The 11621-nt window shown below is 35.6% G+C and overlaps 1 protein-coding gene across 1 annotated transcript in view; it reads right to left on the reverse strand.

Annotated features, from left to right (window-relative positions):
* Window positions 1–11621, reverse strand: part of DNAH12 (dynein axonemal heavy chain 12) — a 226941-nt gene that overhangs the window by 63376 nt on the left and 151944 nt on the right. Inside the window, exons 42-46 of the mRNA XM_024746372.1 lie at window positions 9993–10292; window positions 9138–9316; window positions 7105–7297; window positions 5632–5793; window positions 1988–2182 (exon numbers count right to left, since the gene is read on the reverse strand). Coding sequence (XP_024602140.1) covers window positions 1988–2182; window positions 5632–5793; window positions 7105–7297; window positions 9138–9316; window positions 9993–10292 — 1029 coding nt within the window. The remainder of the gene's footprint in view (window positions 1–1987; window positions 2183–5631; window positions 5794–7104; window positions 7298–9137; window positions 9317–9992; window positions 10293–11621) is intronic.

Below are 11621 nucleotides of genomic sequence, written 5' to 3' on the forward strand. Positions count from 1 at the left end.
GAGTTGTTTTGGCACCTCTGGTGAGAGTACTCCCTACTTGGGAGAACAGAGATCTATCCAAAAAGTCAGTGACTTCCTGACTATGTGACACAGTGGTTTACACTCACTTCCTGAGTTTAAAAGAGCCAGGCCCCAAACAATGCCATCAGCGCCCCTGACACAGGTTCTATAACCCCAATGTTCCACTATAAAATCTCTGTTCCTCTCTGTTATCCACTTAATCTCCCTTATCTATTTGCAACTCCTAGTTCCACCTTTTAAAAAATTTCCCCCAACAAGTATGAATCACATATAACAGAACAGAAAGCCTTATGGTTATAAAAAAAAAAATCCAGAAGTCATAGAATTGTATTTATAAGATTTCACAAAAGAAAAACTTATGGTTGGACAGGCTTTGTTCATTTGTTTGGTTTTGGTTTGGGGCTACTTAATGGAAGCAATATTAAGATATAGTTTGCATAAAGCAAAACTGTTTCACACAGTTTTATTGTTGTATAAACACTAAAACATCCACTAGCTGAAACATATTGCAATCCTCAAAAGGGCAGAATTAGTTTTTCAAACATGCAATTGATAAATAGGCAAGAGGGAATAAAACAAATTAGTGTCAGAAATTTATCTTTAAAAGAAATTATCCAGGGTCAATCTATAGTCCACATTCCATTAGGCATAAAACAAACAAATAGAAGGCACCAGGAGCTACCCTTCTCAAGAGCATAAATACTTAACGGCTTTACACAGGCAGTGACGATTTGCCTTGTTTAAATGAGGTGGTGGCCTGCATCATTTGCTGCTGGCATGACTGAAATTGCCACCAAGTTGGTCTTCCTGTTTCTTGTTTTGCCCCACTCCAAATCATCCACCATATAGCCTCCAAGTGTTTTGGGTTATTCCTAAAATATTGATTAGCTAAATATATGTTAATGCTCCACAATGTCTTTGGGATAAAACCAAATTCCTAGGCACACTTACAAATTCCTTTATAGCCTGGCACCCACTTAAAGCTCCAACTTAACTTCTGCTGCCCTCATTGCCAGTCAGCCATGCCAAACTATTTGCCCAAATGAGCCATGCTCTCCCCACTGTTCCACCTTTGCACGTACTAACATCTTGTGATAGTTAATTTTATGTGTCAACTTGCTATGGGCCAAAGGGTGCCCATATATTTGGTCCAACATTATTCTGGGTGTTTCTGTGAGGTGCATTTTTGGATGGGCTCAATATTTAAATGAACAGACTGAGTAAAGCAGGCTGCTCTCCCTAATGTGAGTGAGCCTCATCCAATCAGTTGAAGGCCTGAATAGAAAAAAAAGGCTGACACTCCCTCAGGTAAGGGGGACTTCCTCCTGCCTGATGGCCTTCAAGCGGGAACATCAGTTTTTTCTTGCTTTTGGACTGAGATGGAAATATCATTTCTTCCTAGGTCTCAAGCTTGCTGGCCTTCACACTGGAACTACACTGTCAGCTCTCGTGGGTCTCCAGCTTGCCAGCTGCAAATCTTGGAACATGTCAGCGTCCATAATCATGTGAGCCAATTCCTTATAGTAAATATATGTACAGATAGATAAATATATATCTCTCTATATATATATCTTTACACATATACGTGTGTGTGTGTGTATATATATATATATATATATATGTATATATAAAATACATTCTGCTGGTTCCTTATACACCCCCTCCTCTATGTAACGAATTCATTTTCCTATTTCAGAGAGTCACTGTCTTAATAAGTACACCTTTCCCACACCAAGACTATGGCTCTTTTATATAATTGTTGACTGCTCATTTGCTGACTGCCTTTTTTGTCTTCCAGTCTAGAGTGTGAGCTCCTTTTGGGGATCATGTAGTCTTACCAGTCCCTGGTGCTGCCATTAGAGTAAGTGATCAAGAAACACTTGATGAATGTAAATTAATAGAGGTTGAGTAAGATTTCAGCAAAATTCCAAAAGATTTAGTTGTCCTTCCCCCGCAGATTACAAACCTGAAACCAGTCAATGGTACAGCAATTGATGAGGGATGGGAACTGCCTCAAGCAATTTCGAAAGGCATCTCCAATGGGACTAAAGGCCACTACAACATGAAGATTATCTTTGCAGCGATTCACAAAGAAAGCAAACAGCGCTAAAGGACTGAATTCATCGTGTTTACTGCCAGCCTGAGCCACAGGATGAACACCCTAGGGAATACCAGAAAAAACCTCATAAATAAAAACAGGTATTCTGATAATAAGATTACTAGATATTGGAATATTAAGAATTTTTATTACTCCCCTTATAAATATCTTTAAATTTTTGCTTTTATATCAAAATAATGGTTTTGTCATAGCTTGCACTTAGAAGACTACTTTCAATTCTGTAATTCTATAATTTAAAAACAAATATCTGACAAAAATTTAACTTATAAAAATACAAAAGTTCACCAAGATATATGTGTGGGACTATAATTCAACATTGTTTTTAGGAGGAAAAAATATAAACAACTAAAGTGTCCAGTTAAAAACATTATAGGGACTTCCCTGCTGGTCCACCGGTTAAGACTCCACGCTCCCAATTCAGGGGGCCCGGGTTCGATCCCTGGTCAGGGAACTAGAGCCTGATGCCACAACTGAGATTCTGCGTGCCGCAACTAAAACCCGGTACAGCCAAATAAATAAATAAATCTTTTAAAAATAATAAAAAATAAAAACATTATTAAACATCCATATATTGTAATTTTATACAACTGTTAAAAATAATGAGATGCATCAACATGTGCTATGGCAAGATCAACAAGATAAAATAAATGCAAGAACAAACTGTGCAACACTATGTATAATATGATCCTTTTTGTTAAATTAAAAAATATATAGGTGCATATGTGTGAGCACATACACACTTCTTTATGGAAGCAATCACAAAGAACTATTAATAGTGGTTACTTTGGGTGGGATGGACTTAAGGGAGAGTGAGAGAGAGGCCTTTATATTTTATCTTGGACATTCTTCTTGGTTTATATCATATTTTTTTCCATTTTGGACGTTCTTATGCTGTTTGAATTATCTAATTTTATTCTTATAATATTTGTATTTTTTGAAATGTTAATAGAGTTGTTTGGTAATGAGATTATAGGTCACTTTTAATTTTCTTCCCTTGTATATCTCTGTATGAGAAAGGCATCTTATATGTGGTTAGGAATAATGGCTCTAGAACCAGACTTCTTGAATTCAAATCCCCGCTTGCAGCTGATTACCTATGTGACCTGAAGGCAAGTTACTTAACCTCTCTGTACCTTAGTTTCCTCATCTGTAAAATGGGGAAAAGAGTACCTATATCAAAGGATTGTTGAGGAATCAAAAAGCCATTACATGTGAATACTTAAAATAGGTCTTTCCACATAGGTAAGTACCTTTCAGCTTTTTATACCCCACCTTTCTCCTTGTTCAAAGCAGAAAAGGTTTCATAGTCAATAAATTATCTTATAAATAGATTTAAAATTTTTTCAATAGCAAATTTAGGGAGTGATCACAATGATCATACAATTTCTAATGTTATAACTATGAATTTATTTCTAAAAGAATTCTCTACTATAGATATATGATAGCTATATCTATGGGAAACTCTGTATATTCATTCTGACAGTAGTTCTCAAATTACAACTATTATGATCAGTGTCAATCTATGAAATTATGTTCAGGTGGTCTACCTGCATTAACTCTGAGTTAACAGAGGGACATTCAGATAGAGAAAGGTAATACATGGTTCTAACTGTAGAACAAGAGTTCATGAAAGGGCCAGGATGGTGATATAAATATAGGGGTTATTTACACAGAAATATTGGTTAATGCTTCTAGAGTAGAAGTAGGGAGTAATATCCACACACACACACACACACACACACTTTGGGAGCACAACTGATTCTCGGGAGCAAGAAAAAGACTAGTTACTGAAGGAATAATTAGGGAGATAGGAAACAAACTGAGTGAAATTTCATAGCAGTCCAGAGAAAGCAGAGTTTAAAAGGAGGAATGATGAATTATTTCAAAGATGAATCACAATTTTAAAAGGGAACTGAGAAAATATCACTAAATGTGGTAAATAAGTCACTGCTACACTGAGAAAAATACTTCAATAATTTGATTCTGCAAGGAGTGCAAATGGAACAGTGGAAAATGTAGTCAGGAAACAGAGGTTTCTAGAACTCAGAGGATCTGAGTCTAGAACGCTGATGTTGACATCAGAGAGATGTGCTGAGTCTATAAGAGGTGCCCTCTAGGCAGTACCAGAGCCAAGCTACAGAGGTCAGTTATAGGAAGTGAGGTTTACAGTAAAATGTTTGCCAGATGGATGAAATAAGCAAAGTGGTCTTCAAAGTGGGATGCAGGGTATGTAAAGAAATTAATATAACTTCTTTTACATTACCTTTTATATTTTTAAAAATTAGTATAAAGCAAGCAAAAACAGGAATGCATTTTGGTACCCCTGAGTTCTGACCATGACTATTTCCTTGTGGAAAAACTGATACGGTGTTCCTAGGGTGGAATATGAAGGAAAGAAGTTCTTAAGGCTACTGTTGGGTCATACTATAAAAGAGTGAAGCAATGGAAAAGTTTTGTAGCAAAGTGATGAGAAGAAAAGATAAACAATAGCTACAGTGAGCAGAAAAGCCTTGCAAAGCTTAGAAAATCCCACTCCCCAAGGTGTCCTATTCCTTGGGTAGGAGTGTGGGGGATGAATTTATCCTATAAATTAGGAGAATTACGATTCTTCAGCAGCCTTAGTCACAACCTGGACGCTACTTGGGATTTTTTTTTTCTTTCTTCTTCCCCACGCCAGGCCATGAACTGGTAATGTATCAGATTTACTGAGGGCTTTCTAAGTGCCTGACATTCCATAAGTGCCTTACATTCCATGAGTGCCTTATTTCACTTGATCCTCAGAACTCACAACAACGCTATGTAGGAGGAACTATTTTGTGTATATAACAGTTTCATTCCATAGACAAGAAAAGCAGAGTGCTTGAACAACCAGGGTGAAACCATTTTATTCCACATGCTATCACTAGAGGCTGGAATGAAGCATCCTGGTGTGAGTGATAAAATCTGTGGGTAAAAGTAGTTATGGTACATGAAAGGGGAAATTACTAGCTGAAATCTTGTATGGGAAGATCTTAGAAATGGGGGTCAAAGGTCAGGACATCTGAAGTAGTGGGTGCTTCAAAAATGTATTTTTTTGTCAATTAAATCACAAAGCATGACTCTCAGATATATCAGAATTAATACAAGTAGTTTTGTTAAAATTTGAAAATTTTACTAACCAGTGGTAAACCATAAAAGCTAATCAAGTAGTGTTTTAAAGCTATATTTTCTCATATCACTGTAACCCTAAGATATGATTTTAAATCTCTAATCACTCAGAAAACATGCTAAATAAGATCAAATGGATGAAACACACTGTCATCATTATGGAAAAAATGAATTAAAATTCTGTCTCATAACTATCGACGCTATTTAAAATTCACCAAAAAAGTATTAAAATAATATACATTAATTTTTCAATTACCAAAATCCTCTGTACAAGATATATTTATCCTGAAGAGCAGAAAAGCTTCAAGACATGTTGAGAGCAGCACTCCCTAAAAAGCACTTACCTCCATCACTTCCTGTTTTTCATCTGCTGCAAAAATATTAGGTACTTCTCCAGTATTGAGCACACTGTCAATATCCTCTAGAAAAGCTTCCTCTTTAATCTGAGTGTCCGTGATTAGAAAGACTGTCTTCTGGCCCCTCATGCCCACATTCCTTAATAGAACCTTAAAATAAAAATGTACTTATAACCAGAATCGGGTGGAAATCTGTTGGTTTTGCTTTCCTTTCTTTTGATAACATCTCAAATTTAGAGTAGTACCTTTTCCATTTTGGTGGGGCTGTCAATCTGGGCCTCCATTTCTCCCACCCTTTTGGTGGGAGACTCCAACTGGCCAGTTTGCCAACCCCATAGACATACTCATTGATTCAGAGTCTTACTTCAGGGACTGAGATGGATTTGAAAACAGAAAGAATCTCTGTCCATCTAAGATCGAAGATATAAAGACCAGTTCTCTACACTAACTTTTAGGATGTAGAACTTTAGTATGTCAGGGTCAGAGAAAGTTTAAAAAGTCCAGTAATGTCTCTCTTATTTTTTTCCACTTTAGGTCATCTCTCTTCTGGGGCCTGCAGAGCCCTAGGCACATGAGGATGAAGCCCCAAGTATGCACTCCACTATTCTATTTGTTACTGGAACAGCAACACAGCTCCAAAGACACTATTAAGATTTGACAACATTAATGACATCATCATCCTCATTGAGGTTCATATTTAAGTCTACTGGAAAACATACATTTACCTGAAATAAGGCCTCTCTGAACTAGAATAAAGGTAAAATCAGCAGCAGCCATGGTAACAGCAGTGGATAAGACTTAAGTCATAAATCCTGCTCTGCTGTGCATACCTTCTCTCAACTTCAGTTTCCTCATCAGTAAAACACAGAGACAACCATACCTGCTGCATTGAACTGTCATACCTATAGAATGACAGCATGTATATAAAGAACTTAAAACAGTGCTCAGCACACACAGTAACTGCTCTAGGGATAATATTATTATCATCATCACCAGTGTATTTAGCACACAGCGATACACTGGTGATAAAATAGTGCATTGTAACACATATATGTAGAATCTAAAAATAAAATGGTTCTGAAGAACCTAGGGGCAGGACAGGAATAAAGACGCAGACGTAGAGAATGGACTTGAGGACACAGGGTGGGGGAAGGGTAAGCTGGGACGAAGTGAGAGAGTGGCATGGACATATATACATTACCAAATGTAAAATAGACAGCTAGTGGGAAGCAGCCACATAGCACAGGGAGATCAGCTCAGTGCTTTGCAATCACCTAGAGGGGTGGGATAAGGAGGGCGGAAGGGAGATGCAAGAGGGAGGGGATATGGGGCATATGTATAGCTGATTCACTTTGTTATACAGCAGAAACTGACACACCACTGTAAAGCAATTATACTCCAATAAAGATGTTAAAAAAATAATGCACTGATATTATTTGCTAGATTTGCTCACAATTTTACCTTCAGGTCCTCTCTCCATTCATTCATACCATAGCTCTTAGAAATTTCTGGTTGGAAAATTTGCATTTTTGCCATGGATGTAGCCAGACGAGTTAAAGATTGACGACCACTTCCTCCAAGTCCAACAAGCAAAGCATTTCCACCAGACTGCTTTAGAATTCGACATATTCGTGATAAATGTTCCAACACATACCTATGAAATATCGATATTATTATACTTGAAAATCTTAATATAAATGTATATTTACACATAAGTATCATTTTGCTTTCCTAGAAAAATGGACCTTGCTGCCCCATACATTACTATCCCAATTTTAAAGAGGTAATCATCAAAAAGCATGATTCTTCAAATGCAGTTGCAATTGGATCATTTGATGTAAAGGAAAACTATTTGAGCTACAAATTCAGGAAATGTACCATACAAATTATAAAAATAAAATGAAGTGGTAATCATTTATACTGGGAGTATATTATTGCTTTTAATAAAAATATTTCTTTGGGAATTCCCTGGTGGTCCAGCGGTTAGGACTCTGGGCTTTCACAAGGGCCCAGGTTCGATCCCTGGTTGGGGAACTAAGATCCCACAAGCCACACAGCTCGGCTAATAACAAAACAAAACCAAAAAAACCCCCAAATTTATTCAATCTTTTAATACTGGGATTTCTATGTGAGAAATAGAAAATCAGTTATATACAAAATAGTAAATTCAGGAAACGTAGCCTCACTAGTAATTAGGGGAATTAAAACTAAAGTCACAAAGTAGGCATAGAGGGAACTTACCTCAACATAATAAAGGCCATATATGACAAACCCACAGCCAACATCATTCTCAATGGTGAAAAATTAAAACCATTTCCACTAAGATCAGGAACAAGACAAGGCTGCCCACTCTCACCACTATTACTCAATGTCATGAAGAACCTAGCAGCAAGACGGGAATAAAGACGCAGACCTACTAGAGAATGGACTTGAGGATATGGGGAGGGGGAAGGGTAAGAGGGGACAAAGTGAGAGAGTGGCATGGACATATATACACTACCAAACGTAAGGTAGATAGCTAGTGAGAAGCAGCCACATAGCACAGGGAGATCAGCTCGGTGATTTGTGATCACCTAGAGGGGTGGGATAGGGAGGGTGGGAGGGAGGGAGATGCAAGAGGGAAGAGATACGGGGATATAAACTGATCCACTTTGTTATAAAGCAGAAACTAACACACAATTGTAAAGCAGTTATACTCCAATAAAGATATTAAAAAAATAAAAACAAAAAACTGAAGTCACAGTCAGATACCATTCCACTCTCCTTCGACTGACAAAACTTACCAAGTCTGGCAATCCTAAGTGTTGTGAAGGGTGAGAAACAATGGAAGCTCTTAAAAACAATAATTATTTTTGAAGATACTTTGGCAAAACTTAGCAAAGTAGAAGATGCTTACATACCATGACACAATAATTCCATTTCTAAGAATATAGCCTAGAGAAGTTCTTACACATGTAACTAAGGAGACATGAATGTTCAACCCTTTTTTTTACATAAACTAGAAATTACCTAGAAGTCTATCTCAGAAGAATGACTACATTCTGTTAAAATTATACAATACAGTGCAATACAGTAGTAATAATTCATCTTCTGTGAATTTCACAAACAATCTAGAATAAACCAACTTGCAGAGGAATGTGCACGGTATGCGACATGCAAAATAAGATTGCATATATGTTTAGGAACGCACACATGTAGTAAAAGGCCAAAGAAACACGTGAGTTTCTTTTTATCCCCATAAGGTACAATAAGGATGCAGTGAGGGAGGGCTGGCTACCCAAGGGACTTCAAATAAATTGCTAGTATTTTATGCCCTTTTTTAAAAAATCAAAGTATATTTGATTTACAATATTGTGTTTAGTATTTTATGTCTCAAGCTGGGTGATGGGTACAAGGTTGTTCATCATAGTTTTATATCTTTTTGTACATTTTAAATATTTCACAATAAAATTTTATAAACAGTAATTTTAATCATCAATACCAAATATAGGTACCTAAAAATGACAAGATTCATTCTCGTTTTGTGAGTTTGATTATACTCATCTAAGCATTGCTCCACGATGTCACTAAAATCATGAATATTTGGAATTTCAATATAAACTCTGTCATCTCCTTCAAGGTCAGGATTCATATAGTCACCAAACATGAGATTTCTTAAGTCCTCTTCAGTTACCTATAAAATGGAAATCAACAAATTATATTAAAATTTAAAATTTTTTCTAAAATAATTTTAAAACAAAAATTTTTCTGAAATAAATTTAAGAAAGTTTAAAATTTTTTTCTAAAATAAATTTAAGAAAACATTCCACAAAATTTTGTTTTATCTATGTTATGGGATGATTATCAATTAGATAATTCTTTTAAATATTAGGATAGTAAATAATATACTTGTAAAATTAACACCTGAAATTATATTTTATCCTTAGGAAGTAAAAAGAAAACAGTTTTTTCTATCATATAAGCTTTTTGCCCCCAGGGGCAGGAAAAGCCACTCCCATTTTGAGTCATTACTAAGGGATGGTCACCATGTTAAGCACCTTATATCTATTATATCATATCATTCAATCCCTATCATATAACTTCTATGTTATACACATAATTCCTCTGAAAGCAAATCTTCTCAATATAAATACCTATCTATGAGGAAAGTTAAAAGAATATGATCATTAAGAAATAATAGTTTGTTATAAAGCAGAAACTAACAAACCATCGTAAAGCAATTATACTCCAATAAAGATGTTGAAAAAAAAAAGAAAGAATAGTATTCTTTCAAAGATAAGTTGATTGTAATAATTCATGCTATTGGATTGTTTTAACTTAATATATTTTTAATCACTAAATATACTCACTGGTGCATTCCCTTTCCTCAAATGTGAAAAGATACTATCAAATGATTCTTTAAAATGGTCTCTTATAACATTTTTGGTTAAAGTAAACAGCCAGAATCGGTCATTATCATTAATGAGACGATCATAAAACACTCGGAGAACCTCATGCACAAACAGACGGATCATAGTGTGCTTGCTCTGCACGGCATCTCTTTCAATGAGCAAGCAGCCCCGGATGACACGTGAAAAATCCCGCAAGTTGAAAGTGTAATGAGATTTTGTGGGAGTGGGCAAAAGATTTTCCATGGATTGTTTATATATCTGAATATGAAAAAAGCAACAAAGCAAAAATAAAATGCTTATAATCAGCAAAGTCAATAATACAAAGCCAAAAACAATGTAATATACTGTAAAAGACAGTATATTATATAAAATATTTTATTTATCCTATCAGATCATATTGACTTGGAAAATTGTATAGTACTGAGTCTAATATAGCACATATCTATTTCTTTTGGTTTATAGCAATCAACCAGGCATTACAAAGTTGAGGGAACTTATTATTATCTGATTCCATCCAAGCTCAAGAAGTGACAAAGCTTTTATTTCCCAGTAATTATGGTTGTTCCATTTAAAGGCAAATGACCTGGGATTAAATAGTTAACAAAAACTTTAGTAGAAAGTGAAATCAGATAACTCATTCTGAAGCGTTCAAAATGAAGAGGATGATGAAACAATTTTCTTTGACCACCACTGGCTTCAAAACAAATCAACGTGTTCTCTCCCTTCCCTTCTCTCTCTTGTTTTCTCTCTCCCCTCTCCTCCTATCTTAATTGGCTATAATATCAAAATGAAGTATATTTTTACTACAAGCTGAATTCACCAAATGAAGTTTAACATCCTCTTTAAGAAAGGTAAATTAAACCTTTTATAATATAGCCTGAAAAAAAATCCAAATGAAATTATTTTTTATTTATATATGTTCTCTAATTCATCTCCCCTTATCTCCACACATGGTAGGTCTACAATACATCAAAGACAAAAAAAAAGAGGATCCTTTCTGTATCCTCTTTTGCCTAACCAACTCCCCTCTCTTTCCAGGAGATGCCTGAAATATAACTACCATATTTTATAAATAGAAGAACTCTTCTGTATAAGTACAGAAATTATAATAATGTACTATCTCTTTGCTCATAGTTTCTCTATTTTAACAACCCAATTTTCCACCAGAACAGGGGCAGAAGAACTTTAGAAAGATACAGTGCTCTTGGAAACTGATGGAATGATTCTAGGGAGCTTTTTGCTTCTGGTTGCAGTGATGCCAAAGTGAACCCCACTGTATCAAGGCTCCAGAAAGCTTAGTTCAATGAGATTATCTTAAATTTAAAATTAAAATTTTAAATTACCTTAAATACATTTTTTTCCCTTTTACCATCAGCGATGAGGCTGGCTCTGGCCTCTGAGCAGAAGCAGGTAACACACCCTGAATAAGTTAAGGGCTGCTCTTTGGCCATATGGGCAATCTTGTTTTCTAGTCCCACCTTTGTATTCTATTTTTTTTTCACTGCTACTCCTAAGTTATGTGGTCTGGCAAAAATAATGTATTCATAAGCTTCTTAAGTTTCTTTTTTTTTTTTTTTTTTTTTCACA

Source organism: Neophocaena asiaeorientalis, unplaced genomic scaffold (assembly GCF_003031525.2).
Source record: "Neophocaena asiaeorientalis asiaeorientalis breed wild unplaced genomic scaffold, Neophocaena_asiaeorientalis_V1.1 scaffold251, whole genome shotgun sequence".
Lineage (NCBI taxonomy): Eukaryota > Metazoa > Chordata > Mammalia > Artiodactyla > Phocoenidae > Neophocaena > Neophocaena asiaeorientalis.